Source organism: Microtus oregoni, unplaced genomic scaffold (assembly GCF_018167655.1).
Source record: "Microtus oregoni isolate MIOR12 unplaced genomic scaffold, Mior012 000065F_ref0000479, whole genome shotgun sequence".
Lineage (NCBI taxonomy): Eukaryota > Metazoa > Chordata > Mammalia > Rodentia > Cricetidae > Microtus > Microtus oregoni.
In genome coordinates, this window is record NW_024543875.1 from 9,700,028 (window position 1) to 9,719,180 (window position 19,153).

General features: G+C 45.4%; 1 protein-coding gene across 3 annotated transcripts in view; it reads right to left on the reverse strand.

Annotated features, from left to right (window-relative positions):
• Window positions 1–234: 234 nt before the first annotated feature.
• Epg5 (ectopic P-granules autophagy protein 5 homolog) overlaps window positions 235–19,153 on the reverse strand; it is a 91,288-nt gene continuing 72,369 nt past the window's right edge. For all 3 annotated transcript variants that reach the window (XM_041640830.1, XM_041640829.1, XM_041640831.1), the window contains 8 exons: window positions 17,516–17,701; window positions 16,866–17,075; window positions 15,745–15,889; window positions 11,006–11,248; window positions 8,785–9,001; window positions 5,915–6,130; window positions 4,258–4,372; window positions 235–2,069 (listed from right to left, as the gene is read on the reverse strand). In XM_041640830.1, coding sequence (XP_041496764.1) covers window positions 1,887–2,069; window positions 4,258–4,372; window positions 5,915–6,130; window positions 8,785–9,001; window positions 11,006–11,248; window positions 15,745–15,889; window positions 16,866–17,075; window positions 17,516–17,701 — 1,515 coding nt within the window. In that variant the 3' untranslated portion in view covers window positions 235–1,886. The remainder of the gene's footprint in view (window positions 2,070–4,257; window positions 4,373–5,914; window positions 6,131–8,784; window positions 9,002–11,005; window positions 11,249–15,744; window positions 15,890–16,865; window positions 17,076–17,515; window positions 17,702–19,153) is intronic.

The window sequence follows — 19,153 nt, forward strand, 5'->3', positions numbered from 1 at the left end:
CTGGCTCATCCTTCAAGCAGCAAGCCAGGCTCTCTGCAGGAAGCTCTCTGTGTTCCACATTAGTTCATATTTTTAAACTTAGCCTAGTGCTTCTCATAGAATCTGAGGCAAATAACTCTCAGATATCAAGCAAAGATGAAAAGCGGCATTTTTACCACCCAGTTACAAAGCCAAATAAATTTAATATTGGGCATAAAAAATCTACATTAGCCTTCAATTCAGATTCATAGCTTATAATCAAAAGTTGATTTTATTGTTTATACATTTTACAGACAAAATTTACAAATATTATAAACTTCCAAAATGAATTGATTCTCTAAAATGTACACTCAAACATTTCACATTCTAGGGTACTGGTAACTTCCCTCTCCTCAGAGAAACCACACACACACAGGGTCCTGGCCACAGAGTCACTGCTGCTTGTTTAGCTCTCTGCAGCTTCTGAAGTTTTCTTCTATTCGAAGTGAAGATTACTGGCTTGGGAAATAGAGAAAAGCAAAAACAAAGAAGGCTGAGACATCCCCATGCAATGACACTTTGTGCCACAGAACAGGGAGGTTTTTTATCAGTGTTCCAAGACATGTCTACTAAGTAGAACTGTTCTCCCAGCGAAGAGTTCCTGCAAGCTTCCAATGAAGGGGACGCGGCCCACTAATGGTATACCCCATCTTTACCCAAGGCACTGGCTGGCCATCCAGAGATTTTACACAGATACTTCGAGCCATAACCCATAGGAACAAAGATATACTTTGAGCTGAACAAACAAAATTGGTTGAGGGCCATTTTTAAGAATTATAAATCTATTGATAGAAATCAAATTTCTAACTCCTGCAGGAAGTGGCATGAGAACACAGCAATGTGCCAGACAAGCTTTGGCAATGCGACTGTCGGCAGTGACAGAAGGCACAGGGCTATTCATGAAAAACCAGATTTCTGAAATTCCCTGACCTGGCCCCCTTCTCCCTGGGCTTGTGTCCAGCATGTCCGTGAGTTTCCCTTGAACTTAACCAAAGGAAGAAGAACAAAGACCCCAGTGTCCCTTGACAGCAGGGCCTGCAGAGAATTGGGAGCCTCCACACAGACAGACCCATAGCCCGATGTGAAGGAAAAGCCCACGGGAGCTCGGAGCTGTGGCTACGGCGTCAGTGCTGTCTGTGCTCCCACCGCATGGGCCACCACACACCTGTGCACAGCAGCCGTCAGCGCAAGGGGTGCCACGTCACTCAGAAAGGCGCACTTCCAGAGGACATGCAGTCACAAACAGATGTGTCACCATCTCCGCTGTCCACTGTGGTGAGGGTTAAGTGGCGTGTCTTCAGTATGACTCATTTTAGTTCAGCTTTTTTGTTTTGTGTCACCTGCTGAGACTCTCGACATGCACTCCAGCCTCCTGCGGGAGCCCCAGGGTGCTCAGGTTACAGGTGTGCGCCACCTCCACTCCAGGAGACATACAATTCCTTTAAGCTGGTGTATTCCCCACATTTAGGAAATGCAGAAATTTTCCAAGTTGTATTTTTAACATTGGAAGAATACAAATGGAATCCAAAAGAGGGCTCTTCATGACTCCCACGGTGGTCGAGCATGGCAGGAGACAGAAGTGCAGACATTAAGAACTCTCTGTAGCTCTTAAAGAGTCTGTGGCACATCCCCAATGCGAGTGGCTCTGTATTAGTGGAGCTTCGTTCCACTTGTGGAAGAACACAAACCTAACGACTCTCTAGACAGGAAGAGATAATCATACAGCCAGAGCTATCCAATGCCTCCCAACTTGCACCTTAGCCGAGTTCCTGGTAGAACTGAGCTCTGCAGTGAAGCAGAACAAGGTTCATGCGCAACAGCCAAGTCCGTGTAAACACAGAGCAGCAGGGCTTCGGGTGTCAGCATCACTATCGTATGTTGTCCAGATAATGCACTTCTGGATAGAGACAGTTGACAAGAAGAGCCAGCAAGCCTTTCCCATTCTGAAGGCAATGGCCGGGATGCTTTATGAAGCAGACAGCTTGCAGTATCTGATCCTGGTACTCCACATACTGCTTACTGAGTGTCATGGATTCAAGAGCAGTCAGTACCTAGAAGACATGAGAGACAAATGAACCTAGTCTGTGACTGCACACCACTGACCCCATCGTGATCCAGTTCCCCTGGAGCCTGGGAAGGCAGCAGTCCAGAAGGCAGGCTCCGGGGACACATGGAGGAGCTGAGAGGAAGCTGCATCTGCTTCTCTTCTTGAGTGTTGTTGTCTCCTTGAGGAGGCTGCAGCAGCCAGGCTAGAATTATGACTCTGTCTCAACTGCCACGGCCATGTCCCTGCCTACCTTGTCCCTGTTCTCCCTGGTCCCACAGCCAACTCTCCCCAACCAGACGCGAACCCCCTCTCTTCACAGGTACCAGCGGCATCTCCCCAGGTGAAAGTGTAGCCCACTGTGGGGTTTGTTCTGAGGTTACAGACCATCACAGGAAACAGAGTGAGCTGCTCAGTGCTGCTGGGAGCACATGATAAGGGGACCACCTCGGCGGACGAAGTGACAGGTTAAGTTCCTCCATAAGACAGACAGACAGACAGCATGCCTGGGAGAAACACACATCCCCACAACCCTCTTCAACAAAAAAGCTAAAACAGTCTCCAGATCTGTAATTTCATCGTTTTTCTTCCTTTACTGGAGAAGAAAGAGAGATGGTACATGGAGAAAACAAAAATTCCAAACCACGACCTTGGGAGGTGGGGAGCTGTGTTTTCCAAGTGCCCAAACTCAGTCACCTCTGGGATTCTGAAGATATGCACCCCAACCCTGGAACACCCACCACACATGGAGTGTGCTACCTCCTCTCCCCTCCAGTTTTTGGAACCCCTGGTATTAAAAAAATATATTAAAAGATGGATTTGCTTGGTTCAGAATATAAAGAGGAAGATGTTCTTTAGTATGGTAAACAAGCAAGAAGCTTAGAAATAAATTACTAAGCTAGTCTTAAGCAGAACTTAGGGCTCAATTTTTTTCAATGGGACAGCCCCCACATTACTAATTCTTATAATTTGGCCCCTGAATGACCGACTGGAAGAGCTGGCCCAGATGAGTTGTCTGAAATCTGAAAGCCCTGCTATCTATCAAGTATGCAAGGCCATGTGAGGAGCAGCACGTCAAGTCTAACAGACGGGCCCGCATGACCTGTGGTCACAACAACAGCAGAATCCTGATGTACAATCTCAAATACACCAGAAAATCAATCTCACCAGACTCCCAATCTACCTACACGGGCTCGTCTGCCCATCTGTGAGGCTTTATGAAGAAATTCGGGACTCCAGCAGTGAATGACTAATACCCGATGTCCATGAAAAATCTACCAATCACACTAACTGATCTTTGCTCTGTTTGTTTGTTCCTTGTTTGAAACAGGGTCGGCCCTGGCTGTTCTGGAACTCACTGTGGAGATCAGACTGGGCTTGAATTTACAGAGACCTTCCTGCCTCTGCCTCCCAGTGTTGGAATTAAAGGTGTGTACCACCACACCTGGCTTCTGATCCTCACACGCCCTAAGCACTTGCCACAACAGACGCCCTGCAGAGTGGAAAATGAGGAACTTCCTGGAGATAAGACTGGCCACGTGAACCCCAGCCCCAACACCTACCACTTACTGTGTGCACAGGGACAAATTTCCTAGCTTCTCTCTCTCTCATGTCTCCCCATCTACGAGATCAGAATAGCTACCACTCTCTGCTACAGAAGCAAGCACTCAAGGACGGCAACCACTATTTCACTATTTCAAGCTGGCTCCATACCCAATTGCCAGATGGTAAGGTGAAAACAAGTCCCAGGAACCAGACCCAGGACATACAGCTATCCACGTGTTCAGTGCACACTTAACTTCTAATAGCTACCCTTCTGCTGCTTATTCAAGCACCTGCCTGCTACCTGGTCACTCTTAGGCCTCATGGAACAGGAACCACTGCTTTGGTTCCAGGGAAAGCTCAGCCAACTGTCATTTAAGTCAAGTGAGCCATTTTCTGTGCAGTGCCAGCCCTGGTAGCAGGAAGCACACTTACCATGCTCTCCAGAACCAAATTCAACCCTAGACCAGCTTGACCTGGCCTTGTCTCTTCATTGCTCTAGTCTGGTACCTAGAAAAAATCAGTTCAGGATCTGAGACAAGCCTACCCAGGGAGCTGGCTCTGGGCTACTGTGGAGCTTCAGGCCTGGGGGGCACACGTTAGAACTGCGGCCGCCCTTCTTAAACTCCAGCCTTGAGGTTGCTGTCACTGACCTGCTGAGCTTTTGGAGTCAGGTGTAATTCAGAGCTAGGCTTCAGACGAATCTGGTCTTCCGCAGGCACCTGAACTGACAGGAAGGCGGCCATACCTCGGGCAACCACACGGAACCTTGAGTGTTAACAACAGGTCAGAAGTGAGTGACCATTAAAGTGAACAGTTTCACATACAAACCGAATTTCCCATTTTAAAAGGAAACAAGATAGCTCCATTTCCAGATCCCTTCTGTAGTTAAGCTCTTCAGGGAAACCCTACTTAATGTTTCCTTCCTTGGTTACCCAAGTAGTGTGTGTCCACTCAGATTCAAGAATGAAAGTGTTGGTAAAGACAGAATAGCTGGGGGCTGGAGAGATGGCTCAGCGGTTAAGAGCATTGCCTGCTCTTCCAAAGGTCCTGAGTTCAATTCCCAGCAACCACATGGTGGCTCACAACCATCTGTAATGAGGTCTGGTGCCCTCTTCTGGCCGGCAGACATACACACAGACAGAATATTGTATACAAAATAAATAAATAAATAAATAAATAAATATTTTTTAAAAAAGACAGAATAGCTGGACAGTCAGACACGGTACACCATGGGGCTGCTACAGAGAGACTTGTGTACCGTCTTAGTAAGTAAAACAGTTGTCACGTCACCCAGCAATCCCACTCCTAGGTATGCACACAAGAGAACCAAAGACAGACATAGCCAAAAATGCATGCGTGAATGTTCACAGCAGCATTAGTCCACAGCAGCAAAGACTGAAGCAACCCAAATGTCCAGCAGCTTCTAAATGGACAATATGGCAGATCCACACCCATGGGTGTGCCACTCAGCCACGCAAAGGAATAAAGGGATGTGGCTCAGTTGTGGGACACTTGCCAAGAATGCACAGTTCAGTCCTCAGTACCACAAGAACATTAATAAAAATAAGCAAGAACTGCTGACACACGCTACAACACGGATGACCTCGGGAAAGCATTTCCAGATACTGAAGGCCACACACATACAATCCCATGTTTAGAAATGTCCTAAGAAGAAATCAGTCCACAGTTGTCAGTGATGGGGGAGAAGGAAACGGGGGTGACTGGTGACTACAGAGCTCACTTGAGGGATATTCTACAACTAGTGATGGCTATCACATTGTGAATATCTTTCAGTGATACATAGGGAAGGGCAGAGAAACCAAAAGGAAGATAGCACCTTGGCTCAGAATGGAGGACCACCAGCAAACTCTTCCCTGCCTTGAGATTCTAAGCCACAAAACCCAGACTTGTCTTTCATCACCTCTTACTAACTGAACCAAGCCCACCATGATGTCATGACAGTTCTACACTGAGTCCCTAACAGGCCTTGATTCCCCCCAAACTCAAAGGAGGGGGACCAAGTAACCAGAATGAAACAAAGGATTGAGATATTTTAATTCATCATCACTGGCTCAAAACCAAAATGAAATCAGCATGAACCAAAGGTAGGATTTGACCTTTAAAACAAAGTTGTAAACCAAGAACAAATCAACATGCTTTTTAGAATATAAAGATGTAAACAGTCTCTAGCCTTTTGCCTTCATCTCTCAGAAACCTATGTGCCCTAAGTCAAAAGCCTATTCCAGCGTCACACCTCTGCCAGGGGCAGCTGAGGCCCACCAAGGCGGGCAGTGTAAGCTTCCTCACCTGTTGGACAGGGGTGACTTCCGGCCCAAGCCGATAGCCCCCAGAATCCCAGAGCTGAGCCTCTCCTCGGCCAGGAGGCTCTGCCTGCCCTGCAGCATGAGCAGGATCCGGATGACAGACTCTGTCAGGACTGACTCATTCTGCTCCACCTGAGCCAGCGACAGCTGCAGGACCTGATGCCACCACAGGAACAGCTTTGCTTCTTCCTGTGCGGAGCTGGGGGAGGAGCCAGAGCAAAAGAAATGTAAGGACTTTTCCCACTCATGTCTAACAGAAACTCACATTTGAGTTTTACAGGAGGGAGAAATACATTACTCTAAAGTCATATGCCAGGGCCAGCAAGATGGCACTGAGTTTAATCCCCAGGAACCCACAACTACACATACACACACAAGTAAACGAAAACAAAACTGAAGAAATTAAAATTGAAGAAAATAAAACCAAGGTGAGTTGAGTCCATTGACATTAAGTGATATTAATGACCAGTGGATGTTAACTCTGTGGAGGAAGGGGAACACTCATCCATTGCTGGTGGGAATGCAATCTTGTGCAACCACTTTGGAAATCGGTGTTTCGGTTTCTCAGGAAATTCGGGATCAACTTACCCCTGGACCCAGCAATACCACTCCTGGGAATATACCCAAGAGATGCCCTATCACATGACAAGAGCATTTGTTCAACTATGTTCATAGCAGTATTATTTGTAATAGCCAGAACCTGCAAACAACCTAGATGCCCTTCAATGGAAGAATGGATGAAGAAAGTGTGGAATATCTACACATTAGAGTACTATGCTGCGTTAAAAAACAATGACTTCTCAAATTTTGCATGCAAATGGATGGAAATAGAAAACACTATCCTGAGTGAGGTATCCCAGACCCAAAAAGATGAACATGGGATGTACTCACTCATAATTGGTTTCTAGCCATAAACAAGGGTCACAGAGTCTACACTTGGTGATCCCAAAGAAGCTAAGTAAGAAGGTAAACCAAAGGAAAAGCATATAGTTGCCCTCTTGGCTATGGGAAGTAGACAAAATTGCCGGGGAGAAAATTGAGATCTTGGGGGTGGGGTGGGATGGGGGTAAGGGGAGATGGGGAGAGAGGGGGGAGAGGGGGAGAATGGGGGGAGCTTGGGGAAGGGGGAGGATTGGGATGAAGGAAGGTTGGATGGGGGAGCACGGAAGCACGGTTCTTAGTTAAGGGAGCCACCTTAGAGTTGAACCTAGAGTGGCTCCCAGATACCCAAGCCGAGGTCCCCAGTTAGTTCCTTGGGCAGCTGAGGATGGGGAACCTGAAATGACCCTATCCTAGAGCAATACTGACGAATATCTTGCATATCATCATAGAACCTTCATCTGGTGATGGATGGAGACAGAGACAGAGACCCACACTGGAGCACTGGACTGAGCTCCCAAGGTCCTGATGAGGAGCAGAAGGAGGGAGAACATGAGCAAAGAAGTCGGGACCACGAGGGGAGCACCCACCCACTGAGACAGTGGAGCTGATCTATTGGGAGCTCACCAAGGCCAGCTGAACTGTGACTGAAAAAGCATGGGATAAAACTGGACTCTCTGAGCATGGCGAACAATGAGGGCTGATGAGAAGCCAAGGACAATGGCACGGGGTTTTGAACCTATGTAATGTGCTGGCTTTGTGGGAGCCTAGCCAGTTTGGATGTTCACCTTCCTAGAAATGCACAGAGGGGGGAGGACCTAGGACTTACCACAGGGCAGGGAAATCTGACTGCTCTTTGGGCTGGAGAGGGAGGGGGAGAGGAGTGGGGGGAGGGGGAGAAGGGTGGGAGGAGGGGGAGGGAAATGGGAGGCTGGGAGGAGGAGGAAATTTGTTTTTTTTTTTTCTTTTCTCAATAAAAAAAAAAGTTAAAAAAAAAGAGAATTTTTAAAAAAAGCAAAAAAAAAAAAAAGAAAAGAAAACCAAGGTTAAAGTGTTAGCAAAATGTTGATAAAGTAATGGGTGTTGTAATTTATAGAAAAAGCAGTGCGCAAGAGAAACACAACATGCAACAGAGCTCAGGTGGAGGGTTTTTTTATTGGGGGAAGTAAATGGGAAAAGGGGGAAGAGGGGAGACAGGCCTTTGGGGACAGGAGGAGAGGAGAGGAGGAAAGAGGAGAGGGAGAGACAGATGGAGACAAAGAGAAAGAAAGAAGGAGGGGAGGTGGGCAGGGCCCTTTTAAAAGGGAACGCAGTGATTGTGCACAGGGCACTCTTAGTGGCTATGCTGAGGTGTGAACCCCAAAGTCAGGCCAGTACAGACGCCTGGTTACTAGCAATGGGGCTGGCACAGCTACCACTGACTGAACATTTGCATGCCAGGCACTGGGCTACATCCTCTGTCACTTGATCCTCATTTATAAGAAAGTTGGTGCCTCAAATATTGTGTGAGGAGATTTAAAAGAAAAAAAATAAATCTGCTCAGAAAATTAGCTCAGCAACTAAGAGACTAAGAGTCCCCTGTTGGGATCAATTGGAGTCCTGGCCTCCAGCTGCTCTTCCCTGCTAGAGCCTTCTGATCAGAGGATGGGGTTTTCACCTGTTGGCCCACTTGACTGCTGGGTATTTAAACCTCCATGGCGCTATTAAAGAAAGGGCTTTTTACCAGTGATTATACGTCCATTTGTCTGTCTGTCTCTGTGTGTGTTTGTGTGTTTCAACCGCCAGCCCCTTGCCCAAAGCTCGCGAACTGTATTGTAGCACAAAGAGCACAGATGGAGGCGCAGTGCGTTGCAGTCCCCCAAGCATGTGTACTCCCCTGAAAGCTTGCTTCACTTTTATGCATCCCTGGGTTCTGGTTCTTGAATTAACGCTTATGTAAACCGGGATCCCAAGTAAGGCAGCGGGCAAGCATACCTTGGGTACACCTGTTCCAGCCACTTGTTTAGGATGAGGAGCACCTTCATCTCGTTTCTCAGAGTCTGCTCACTGTTTAAACACTGAAGCAGGTAGACGTAGAGAGTCAAGCAGCTGCCGAGGGCTAAACACTCCTGCAGAAACTCTTCTATGGTGAGTTCAGGGACTTGAAGGGACACCAGAATGGGGCCCCATCCTAAATTTTGATTGAGGGAGCCTAGGAAAAAAACACCAAGAGGAAATATCAGTATATGCTCATGTACATAAGAATGTGCTGTGTTGATGCCAGAGACCATGTGGATGCCTGTGGTCCGTGCTGTCACCAGAAACCATGTAGAAGTCCATGATCCATACGATCCATGCTCCTGTTAACTGTAAAGGGCAGGGAAGCTTCTTTTGAAGTGGCATCAACGACTGCAGACTCACAGTTGAGAAAGAGGGACACAGAAGGCATCTATGATAACCCCTCCCCCCAGTTCACCCACCCCCAAAACGAAACAGTCTAAACAGAAAGCCATTGAAGAGAACTCTCAACAGTTGTGAGGAGGATGCTGACCTGATGGCTTCTGGCTGGGGTGCGGGTGGGAAAGGACGCAGGTCTCCTTAAGGGGCTGGCAACTGGGAGTTTGACCGCGTTCCAGTGAGTATATGGGCAGCACAAATTAGACTGGCTCTTTTTCTCCTTCTTTTGGTGGGGAGGTCTCAAGGTTGGGGGTGGGGGCAGACCTGGGAGGACTGGGAAGTGAGTGTGCTCTGGGTTCATGATGTGAAATTCCCAAATAATCAATAAAAATATTATGAAAAAAGGAAAGTATTCTAACAACTGTTTTCACTTTAGCCTCATGTAACACATCATTTCTCAGAGTGGCCTAGAATCCAGAAAAGCGAGAGATGCCCTGATGCTCAGACTGGAAATCCTCCACCGGCTGCTACTTAGCTAGGAGAGGTTCACAGAAATTAGAACTCAGGACCGTGTGTCTCAAAACTTCCTTTCTCGTTATGTGATGATGATTAGCATCTTCAGGTACCAAAGAGTTTTAACTTTAGTCAACCCAGGCTTTTCTAAGAAAATAAATCTCTCATAAGCATTTTTACTCACTAAAGTACAGCTCATTAACCATTTTGATGTTAGTAACACAAACAAATTTGAGTCCTGAGTGTTGTCCTGAAGGCTCTCAACCCTTTGGGAGGAGTGAAGGCAGGTGCACGGTGAGATACAAAGTACCTCCACAGCAGCCAGGGCAGGTGGCAGGTATGGGCATACCCTGGAACCTCACTCTGATCTTCTTCCTTTCTTGTTATTTATAGTAATATTTCATATCTGAATATCACAGTTGAGAAGAGCCATTCTAAGCAGTCCTTAATCACCATCTCCATAGCTTGGTGGAAGAGTAAGAACAATAAAAGGATGAGGAACAGGAAAAAGTGATCCTTATAGAATAGTTTTAAAAGTGGGACAAGAAGGCTGGGGAGGTGGCTCAGCAGTTAAGAGCACTGACCCGGAGTACAATACCTAGCACACACATGGTTGTTCACAACTTTCAGTAATTCCAGCTCCAAGTGATTCACACCCTCTTCTGGCCTATGTGGCATTTGGCACAGATGTGCTACACATAAAGACATGCAGGCAAAACACCCATATACAGAAAATAAAAATAAATAAATCATAAGAAGCAAGGCAAGAAGAAATAAAAAGATCTCTATGAAAACTCCTCTCACCAAACATGGTAAAAAAGAAATTACCACATAATTAATAAGTTCTGGTTTACAGCATTTGTTTTGAAAACTGACTTTGCTATTATAACATGGTTGGTCTGACATTTTAAAGCAATGTAAAAAACAAATTAGCATTTTTTTCTCTCTTGAAACATAAGATTGAACCCAAAAGACATGGGCCACATGTTCTGATGTTGACTAGCTCTTTATGGAAAAAAATTTACTTCTATCATATATATACATATATATATGTGTGTGTGTGTGTGTGTGTGTGTGTGTGTGTGTGTGTATATATATATATATATTGTGTTGTGCGGGTGTGTGTGTGTGTGTATGTATGTGTGTGCACGTGCGTGCGTGCGTGTGTGTGTGTGTGATATGAAAATTTCTGACAGAGAGAATTAGAATAATGCCACTTTGGGAAGAGTGGAACACTCCCTGACGACAGGCTTTCGTCTTCCTGGAAAAGGTCACTCCAATGAGAACAGAAGATGGTGTCTCTTACCTTCCTTGAAGTAGGCAGTGATGCAGGCTTCTGTAATTTCTGCCATGTGGCGGACCGATGCCAGGCTTTGGCAGGCTGCTGTTAAAAGGGGCAGCACTACCAACCCATGAACCTTTTGGCCAATCCAGGTCCGAATGCTGGCACCGAGGAACTCCGCTGTTGGAATAGTTGCATTGTTCATCATCATTAGGACTTCTGTAAAGAGGCTGCTGAGGGCCATGTGGCGGGCCTGGCTGTCCATGTCTAAAGGCAAAGACAGATATGCACTCAGACCACGAGGACAGGGACAGGAAAGAGGTCATAAGAAGAACAGTTCTTATCTGTTCTCCAGGGTCGTCACACTCCTGATGTCTGACTAGGCAGAAAGGATCTGATGACAACTGGATTTTATGAACAGGAAATAGGAACTTCCTCAAGTTCCCTGAATAAAGTATGTGAGAGACTAACACGTTAACTCCCACAGCCCCTCTCAGCCTTTCCTTCCAGCTTGTCTCCATTCCTGAGTGACACCTGACGCCCAGTGGTTACACTGGGCTGGGACTCAAGTAAGCTATCTTTATTATCCTTCCCATACTCCACTGCTGTCTCTCCAGACTCACTCTTAGTCCTGCCGAGTCTGTAACTAGGAGCCCCCTCCTCCCACTTCACCTCCATTTCCTGGGGATTCTACCACCTGGTGCAGACCCTGGTCCCTCCAGCTCTTTCCTGCTTCCCCTTTCAGCCTTCTCTTCTAGTCCATCTCCATACATCATGATGTCCACCAACCCACAGAAACACTCTCTACGGGGACCCCACAGTCACTCAGGTGGCTAGAATCCAGAGTGGGCGATAATAAACAACAGGATACCCACCCAGCCAGAAGCAAACTAGACAGCCACGCCAACAAACACACCTAGCATTTAATTTCAGAAGCCTAGATCCGAGAAATACAAACATGAACAGACAAGACAATACCCATCCTCTAGAAGCCAAACCCTATCGCAACTGATCCCGAGACAAGCAATTTAGTAGAAGCCTAAGGCGAGACCTTCAAAATAGTCATTCTCTATGTTCAAGGACCGTAAGGAGGATATGAATAAATGCCTTAATAAAGACTGAAAACACAAACAGCTGAATGAAATAATGAAAACAATTCAAGACATGAAAGCATAAACTGAATAACTAAAGAAAACCCAAAATACAATAAAACTGGAAATGAAAACTTGGGAGAGATATCAAACAAAAAGCTCGGAGGTAAGCCTCACCAAGTTAAAAGATATAGAAGAGGGAATTTCAGGGCTTGAAGACAACAAGGTCGAAGAAATGGATAGCTTAGTCAAAGAAAATGTTAAATCTAAAAAAATCAAGGGAGAAGGGGAGAATGGGGGGAACTTGGGGAAAAAGGAGGATTGGGATAAAGGAAGGTTAGATAGGGGAGCACGGAAGCACAATTCTTAGTTAAGGGAGCCACCTTAGAGTTGAACCTAGAGTGGCTCCCAGATGCCCAAGCCGAGGTCCCCAGTTAGTTCCTTGGGCAGCTGAGGATAGGGAACCTGAAATGACCCTATCCTATAGCAATACTGACGAATATCTTGCATATCATCATAGAACCTTCATCTGGTGATGGATGGAGATAGAGACAGAGACCCACACTGGAGCACTGGACTGAGCTCCCAAGGTCCCAATGAGAAGCAGAAGGAGGGAGAACATGAGCAAAGAAGTCGGGACCACGAGGGGTGCACCCACCCACTGAGACAGTGGAGCTGATCTATTGGGAGCTCACCAAGGCCAGCTGGACTGTGACTGAAAAAGCATGGGATAAAACTGGACTCTCTGAGCATGGCGAACAATGAGGGCTGATGAGAAGCCAAGGACAATGGCACGGGGTTTTGAACCTACGTAATGTGCTGGCTTTGTGGGAGCCTAGCCAGTTTGAATGTTCACCTTCCTAGGAATGGACGGAGAGGGGAGGACCTAGGACTTACCACAGGGCAGGGAACCCTCACTGCTCTTTGGACTGGAGAGGGAGGGGGAGAGGAGTGGGGGGAGGGGGAGAAGGGTGGGAGGAGGGGGAGGGAAATGGGAGGCTAGGAGGAGGTGGAAACTTGTTTTTTTTTTCTCTCCTTTTCTCAATAAAAAAAAATGAAAAAAAAATCAAGACACTATGAAAATACCAAACCTACAAATAATAGCTATAAAGGAAAAAAGAAACTCAGGTCAAAGGCAGAGAAAATATAGTTATCAAAACTGTAGAACCAAATTTCCTCAACCTAAAGAAATTAGCTATCAAGGTACAAGAAGCATTCAGAACACCAAGTAGAACCAGAAAAGAAATTCCCATGACACATCATAAGCAGAACACTAAATGTACAGAATAAAGAAGGCATATTTAAATCTGCAAAGGAAGAACAACCAGATCACATAATAAAGGAAGAAATATTAGAAAACATCTGATTTTTCAATGGAAACTTTGAATCCAGAGACACTCAGCGACATTTGATAGATGGTTAGCAAGAAGTAAAAAACTGAACATCAAGAAAACAATAAAATTTAAAAATGGGGTATAGAACTAAACAGAGAGTTCTCAAAAGATGAAACGCAAATGACAGAAAAACACTTAAATATTCAACATCCTTAGAAATCAGGGAAATGAAGATTAAACAACTGAGACTTCATCTAACCCCAGTCAGGCTGACCACAATCAATAAAACAAATGACAACACATGCTGCCTGGGGCATGGAGAAAGGGAACACTTACGCATTGCTGGTGGGAGTGCAAAGTGTGCCACTCTACAAATCAGGATGGAGGTTCCTCAGGAAGCTGGGAACTATTTACTTCAAGATCCAGCTATAACACTTTTGGGTATATACCCAAAGGACTCTACAGCTTATTAAAGAATTATTTACTCATGTTCATTGCCTTTCTATCCACAATAGCCAGAAATTAGAAATAGCCTAAGTTTTTATAAACTGATAAATGGATAATTAAAATGTGTTATACTCACACAATGTAATATATTCAATAAAATAATGAAATTTGGAGGACTGAGCTAGAAATAATCATCCTGAAGTAACCCAGACTCCAAAGACAAATGTTGCCTGTTTTTTCTAATATGTGGATGTTAGTTTCTAAACCTCCAGTAAGTGTTCTATAATCTGAGTAACCACAGAGGTCAGGCACTCAGTAAGAAACCAAGAGGCAATGGGATCTTTCAGGGAAGGGAGATAGAATATAATGTTATGGAGAGACAAAGGGAAACTACACCAGGACTACTAAATAAGGAGAGGGATATGAGAGCAGAATAAAGGAGGAAATATGGAGAGAGACAAGTAACACGAAAGGCCTTATGAAAACCCATATGGAAATGTGCTACTGTAGAAGCTTCCTAAGATACATGCATATATGCAGGTAATCTAAATGGAGTCACCACATCACAGGAAAGACAATGCTCCAACTAGACATGCTACCAAGTAAAGCCTTCAGTGTCAGGAATGAGTTACATCTTCAGTTGTTGGCCAAAGGAGTCCCACTGGTAAACCCTGAACAACACAGGCATTGCCACGGCGACTCATCTCAGTTTCAAATGAACAGCAGCAGCAGTTTTGATTTATGATGAACCTCCTTACGGAATCAGCCTGTCTTTGCCCTTCTTCTCAGTAGCAAAGCCATGGCTGATTCCTACAAACCAGGCTCGGCTCTAGTGCCTCTTCCAGTTCTTGCTACACACTCTTCCCAGGGTGCTAATATTCCTTGACTTCACAGTCAGCCATGACCAACCCGAGCTCCTACTCTGCTTATGATTCTGTTATTCCTTTCGGTTTTCTTACTTTGTATTATCTCACATGACTTCTTCAACAACAAGAGGATCTGCTTGTACTCAACCATTTTAGTGGACCACTTTCCTTCCCACAGATATCTGACCAAACACCAAGCCACATTAGGCAGCTGTTTCTGCTCTCCTCACACAGGAGCTCGCCTGTACCTAACACACAGGCTCTCCTTTAGGCCCCCATCTCAGGGAGGCCCTGGGCATTATCAGCTCCCTCTAGACCTATGAAGGGTCAGGGAAAAACTAGTTTGAGTATTCTGTCTACCTTCATAAGTTTTCTCTTACACGCTATTTCTTTTTTTTTTAAGATCTATTTATTTTTTATGGATACAGTGTTTCTACCTGCATGTATGCTTGCACTGTAGGCCAGAAGAGGGCACCAGGTCTCATTAGGGATGGTTGTGAGCCACCATGTGGTTGCTGGGAATGAACTCAGGCCCTCTGGAAGAGCAGCCAGTGCTCTTAATCCCTGAGCCATCTCTCCAGTCACTATACTCTACTTCTAACCTCAAAATTCCTTATCTTTTTACTATTCTACCAATAATTATAATTTTTGGTTTTTGCATTTTATTGAGCATTCTTGGTTGTTTTCAGTAGAAGTTATTGGCAGGATGTCTGTCCACTGACCTGCTAGCAATAAATACCTCCACAGAAATGTCTTGACAAGCCGTCAGGAGACTCTGAACTTCTACTTAGGAGCTGACCTCCTATAAAGTTGCTTCCTCCAGATCATCACTTAATGTCTTATCCAGCTTGAACCTCAGTACAGGTCACTTCACATCCTCATCTGCCAGGGTCAACCTCTCCTCAAACTGTAACACTGCTACTTGTCCCAGGGGCCCTGACTGTCTGGATCAGGAGTCGTGGTCTTGACCATCCTCCTCAGCTCACAAAGCCCGCACGAGTATGTGGCTTCCACTGGTCACTTACCAGGTGGGTTAAAGACAATGACGTCATCTAAGAGCTTAGCTATTTCCTGCTCCAGGACTGGGAAGGTGACTTTTCCATTTTGTTCCAGGGTACTGAGAAACTGAACCATCTGACGAGTGAAGGCTTGGCACTTTGGAACTATGTCCTGATGAGAGAGAGAGACAGAATCCTGTCAGTCAAATGAACTGAGCGAGAAATGTTAGCTCAGTACTCCTGGGGAGCACAGCATGGCACTGACCACTTGGCTCAGTTCTCCTGGGGAGCACAGCACGGCACTGACCATTTGAGCAGAGTGATGAATGCTGTGGGACAATGCTCTTGGACATTGTAAAGATTTGTCACTCAAATTTGGTTTTAATAAAACACTGATTGGCCAGTAGCCAGGCAAACAAACTAAGCATGATGGGAAGGAGAAGGGTGGAGTCAGGAGATGCTGGCCAGAAGCAGAGAGAGCAAGATGGGCATGCTGTACTAAGAAAAGGTACTGCCATGTGGCAAAGTATTAAGTAAGGAATATGGGTTAACTTTAAATGTAAGAGCTAGTTAATAAGTGTGAGCTATTGGTTGAACACTTATAAGTAATATTAAGCCTCTGTGTGGTAATTTGGAAAGTGACTGCCAGGTATTTGGGACCAAGTGGCTCCGAGACAGGAAACTTCTGCCAATGGAAGAGGACAGATTGGGAAGCCACAAAAGACCTCATCTAGCCGGCCCAGGAAATGTGTCTGCAGCTACGCAAAACAGTGATGGCATAGAGACGAGAATGCCCCGTGCCACAAAACTGTATTAACAATGCCTTTAACTAAACAGTGATTTACTTGTCAAAAATGTTCACATTTACTCTAACTCAAACCTCCAGCTTACACTCAGCACTCTCTCTGCCTCTCTGTGGACTAAGACATTCGATTTTAAAGCCCACCCACTGATCTCCAGTCTACCTAAGGCATAGCAAGTAAATGGGGAAAGTCAAACCAAAGGACCCAGGAGGCCATGAGCACACGGTGGCCACACCCAGCTTTCCCTGCAGAGCAAGTCAGGAGATTCATGGCTAGCCTTACTAGCACGTGTTCGACCTCTGGTCCAAAGAACATGCCAATTTTTAAACCACTCACTCAACTTACGAGATGCTTCTGGCCCTCAGCAGGAACAGAGAGTCCTGCAGACACTTTTAAGAGCTTCACAACGCGTTCAGCAGAACAGTCTTGGGCCAGGATGACGGATGGTGGGTAATGACTGCTGAAATAAGCCAGCACGCTCTGGTATGACACAAGGTCCACAAGATGCCACGAGAGTGAGCTTGTCTGTCCAAGAAGGCTTAGTAAAGGTGAATCCTAAAAAGGGAAGGCAGGCTGCTTTATGTTCATTTCCCAGAAATAAATATATGTCTCTAGTTATCTGTGGGAAGACAGCTTATGGTAAGAACAGAAAAGTTAGGGAACCAAGGAGGTACACACTCAGGTTAGCATCAAGTGGAGTCATGGCAAAAGGGCAGTAAGATCTGCGAGACTTCAGATGGACTTGGGTGTACACTGCAACATGGACTTCAAGAAGCACACTGAACTAAGAATTAACAAAATAAATTATCCTGGTTCAGCAGGGTTCTCTGGATTATTTAGAGCTAGACTAAGGGCTGTCCAGTAAAGTAAGCAGGTAGCTGAAGGCACAGCTCAGATGCTGAGCATCTACTCATACTGATGTCTGTAAGGAAAACATCATCAGGAGAAAACAATGCACTAAGAAGCCACAGCTGATCACAGCTCCCCAGACTTACTGTTTGATCGACCAACTGAGCTTCCTTTGCCAGCAAAATCATCATGAAAAGCAGACAGACAACCATGCTCTGGGTTTCGGGAAGGGGACTGGGATTCCAGGCATCGGAGAGCACACTGACCCAGTTGACTCTGCAGAGTACAGACCCCAGAAACAAGAAACAGCTCTTGGGGCTTCCACGCTCCACCTGAAGTGAACAAAAAAACAGTATAGTATATTATATGTATTATACATGTTTTTAAGAGGTCACTCTTCCCCAGACTATAAATATTCGCTGATAATCGTGCCTTATATAAGTAGCTATGTGCATTCTTGAGCTTGCCTATTTGTACTTCCCTGTCTACTCTAATGATTCTAAAGAGAGAAAAGTGCCCTTCCCTGGCCCCAAGCAGATGGAAACTCCCTGTCACTGAGCCCTGGAGCTGCAGGAGTGGAGGACCTCAGGTGAGCTGGAGCTCAAGGAAAGCTCTATTGGTGAGGAGTTCTCAAACCTCAGTGTGTATCAGAACAACTGCTGGCACACCCAAGAGGTGCTGGCTTCCCCGGGATGTGCTGGAGCAGGGATGAGCAAATTCTGATGTTCATAAGGATGCTCCTGAGACCACACTTGGAGAACCACCACACTGGGACATACAATATTAATATGAACTTCCAATGTAATGCGGTATTCTAAATGTTTCCACATGACTGGTCTTTACAATCTAATATTTAAATTCTATTCAGAGGTGTCCTTGGGTGCACTATAAGTACATAATCAACCTGAAAGCTGTATTTTATAGCCCATTTCACTGTTTCTAATTTGTTTATCTTAACAAATTTAGGCGCCATAAATTGTTTTTTTAAAGATTAATATTAAAAGCCCCACCCTACTTATAAAATAAGGATGAGACTGGACTCTGGTGGTGACTTGTGTTTGCTCCCTCCTGGAAGACAACTCTTCATCCTTTTACAGTCTGTTCTCCAGCCTTTCCATCAGGCTTGCAATTTAAGAGATTCTCAGCTTCTGGGTAGGTCAAGGCTACCTAATCCTTAAAACTCCTAAAGACAGACTCTTTCGTTCCTTGGCAGACTATTCCACAGTTTAATTAGTCTTCTACAGCATCCCTCTCACTGAAAATGTGCCTTAAAGGTCATTATAGAGAGCCAGCATTCTCTCATGTGTTCGTAATGATGATTAAGAATCTACTCAGGCCCTGCACCTCAACAGCTGAACAGGATCAGCGTCCTTGGAGCTCAACTACAGAAGAGCGGCTCCAGAGCAGTACTGGGTAGGGCTTCACAAAAAAAAAAAAAAAAAAAACACCAGAGTCCCAGTACATCTTAGTAATCGTTATAAATAATATTTGTGTCTTAGTGATGTGATCATCATGAATATAGAAGTCTATCAATTAAAGCCCTGAAATGACTCAGTAGCAATAAACATGCAGGCATTAGGTGAGGAAGAAGCACAAATGGAGTAATGAGCTGCTGCTGAAGCTGCCCCGGGGCTCTTGGAACTATTGCTTCTGTTGCAAAGGTTCACACGCACACTTCTTGGTCTTCCTTGAGATTACTCCAGGTCCTTCCATGTTTATGATGTGTCCCTGCTTGTTACGATGGCTTTATCTCCCACAATCTAATTATTCACCGGCATAACCGT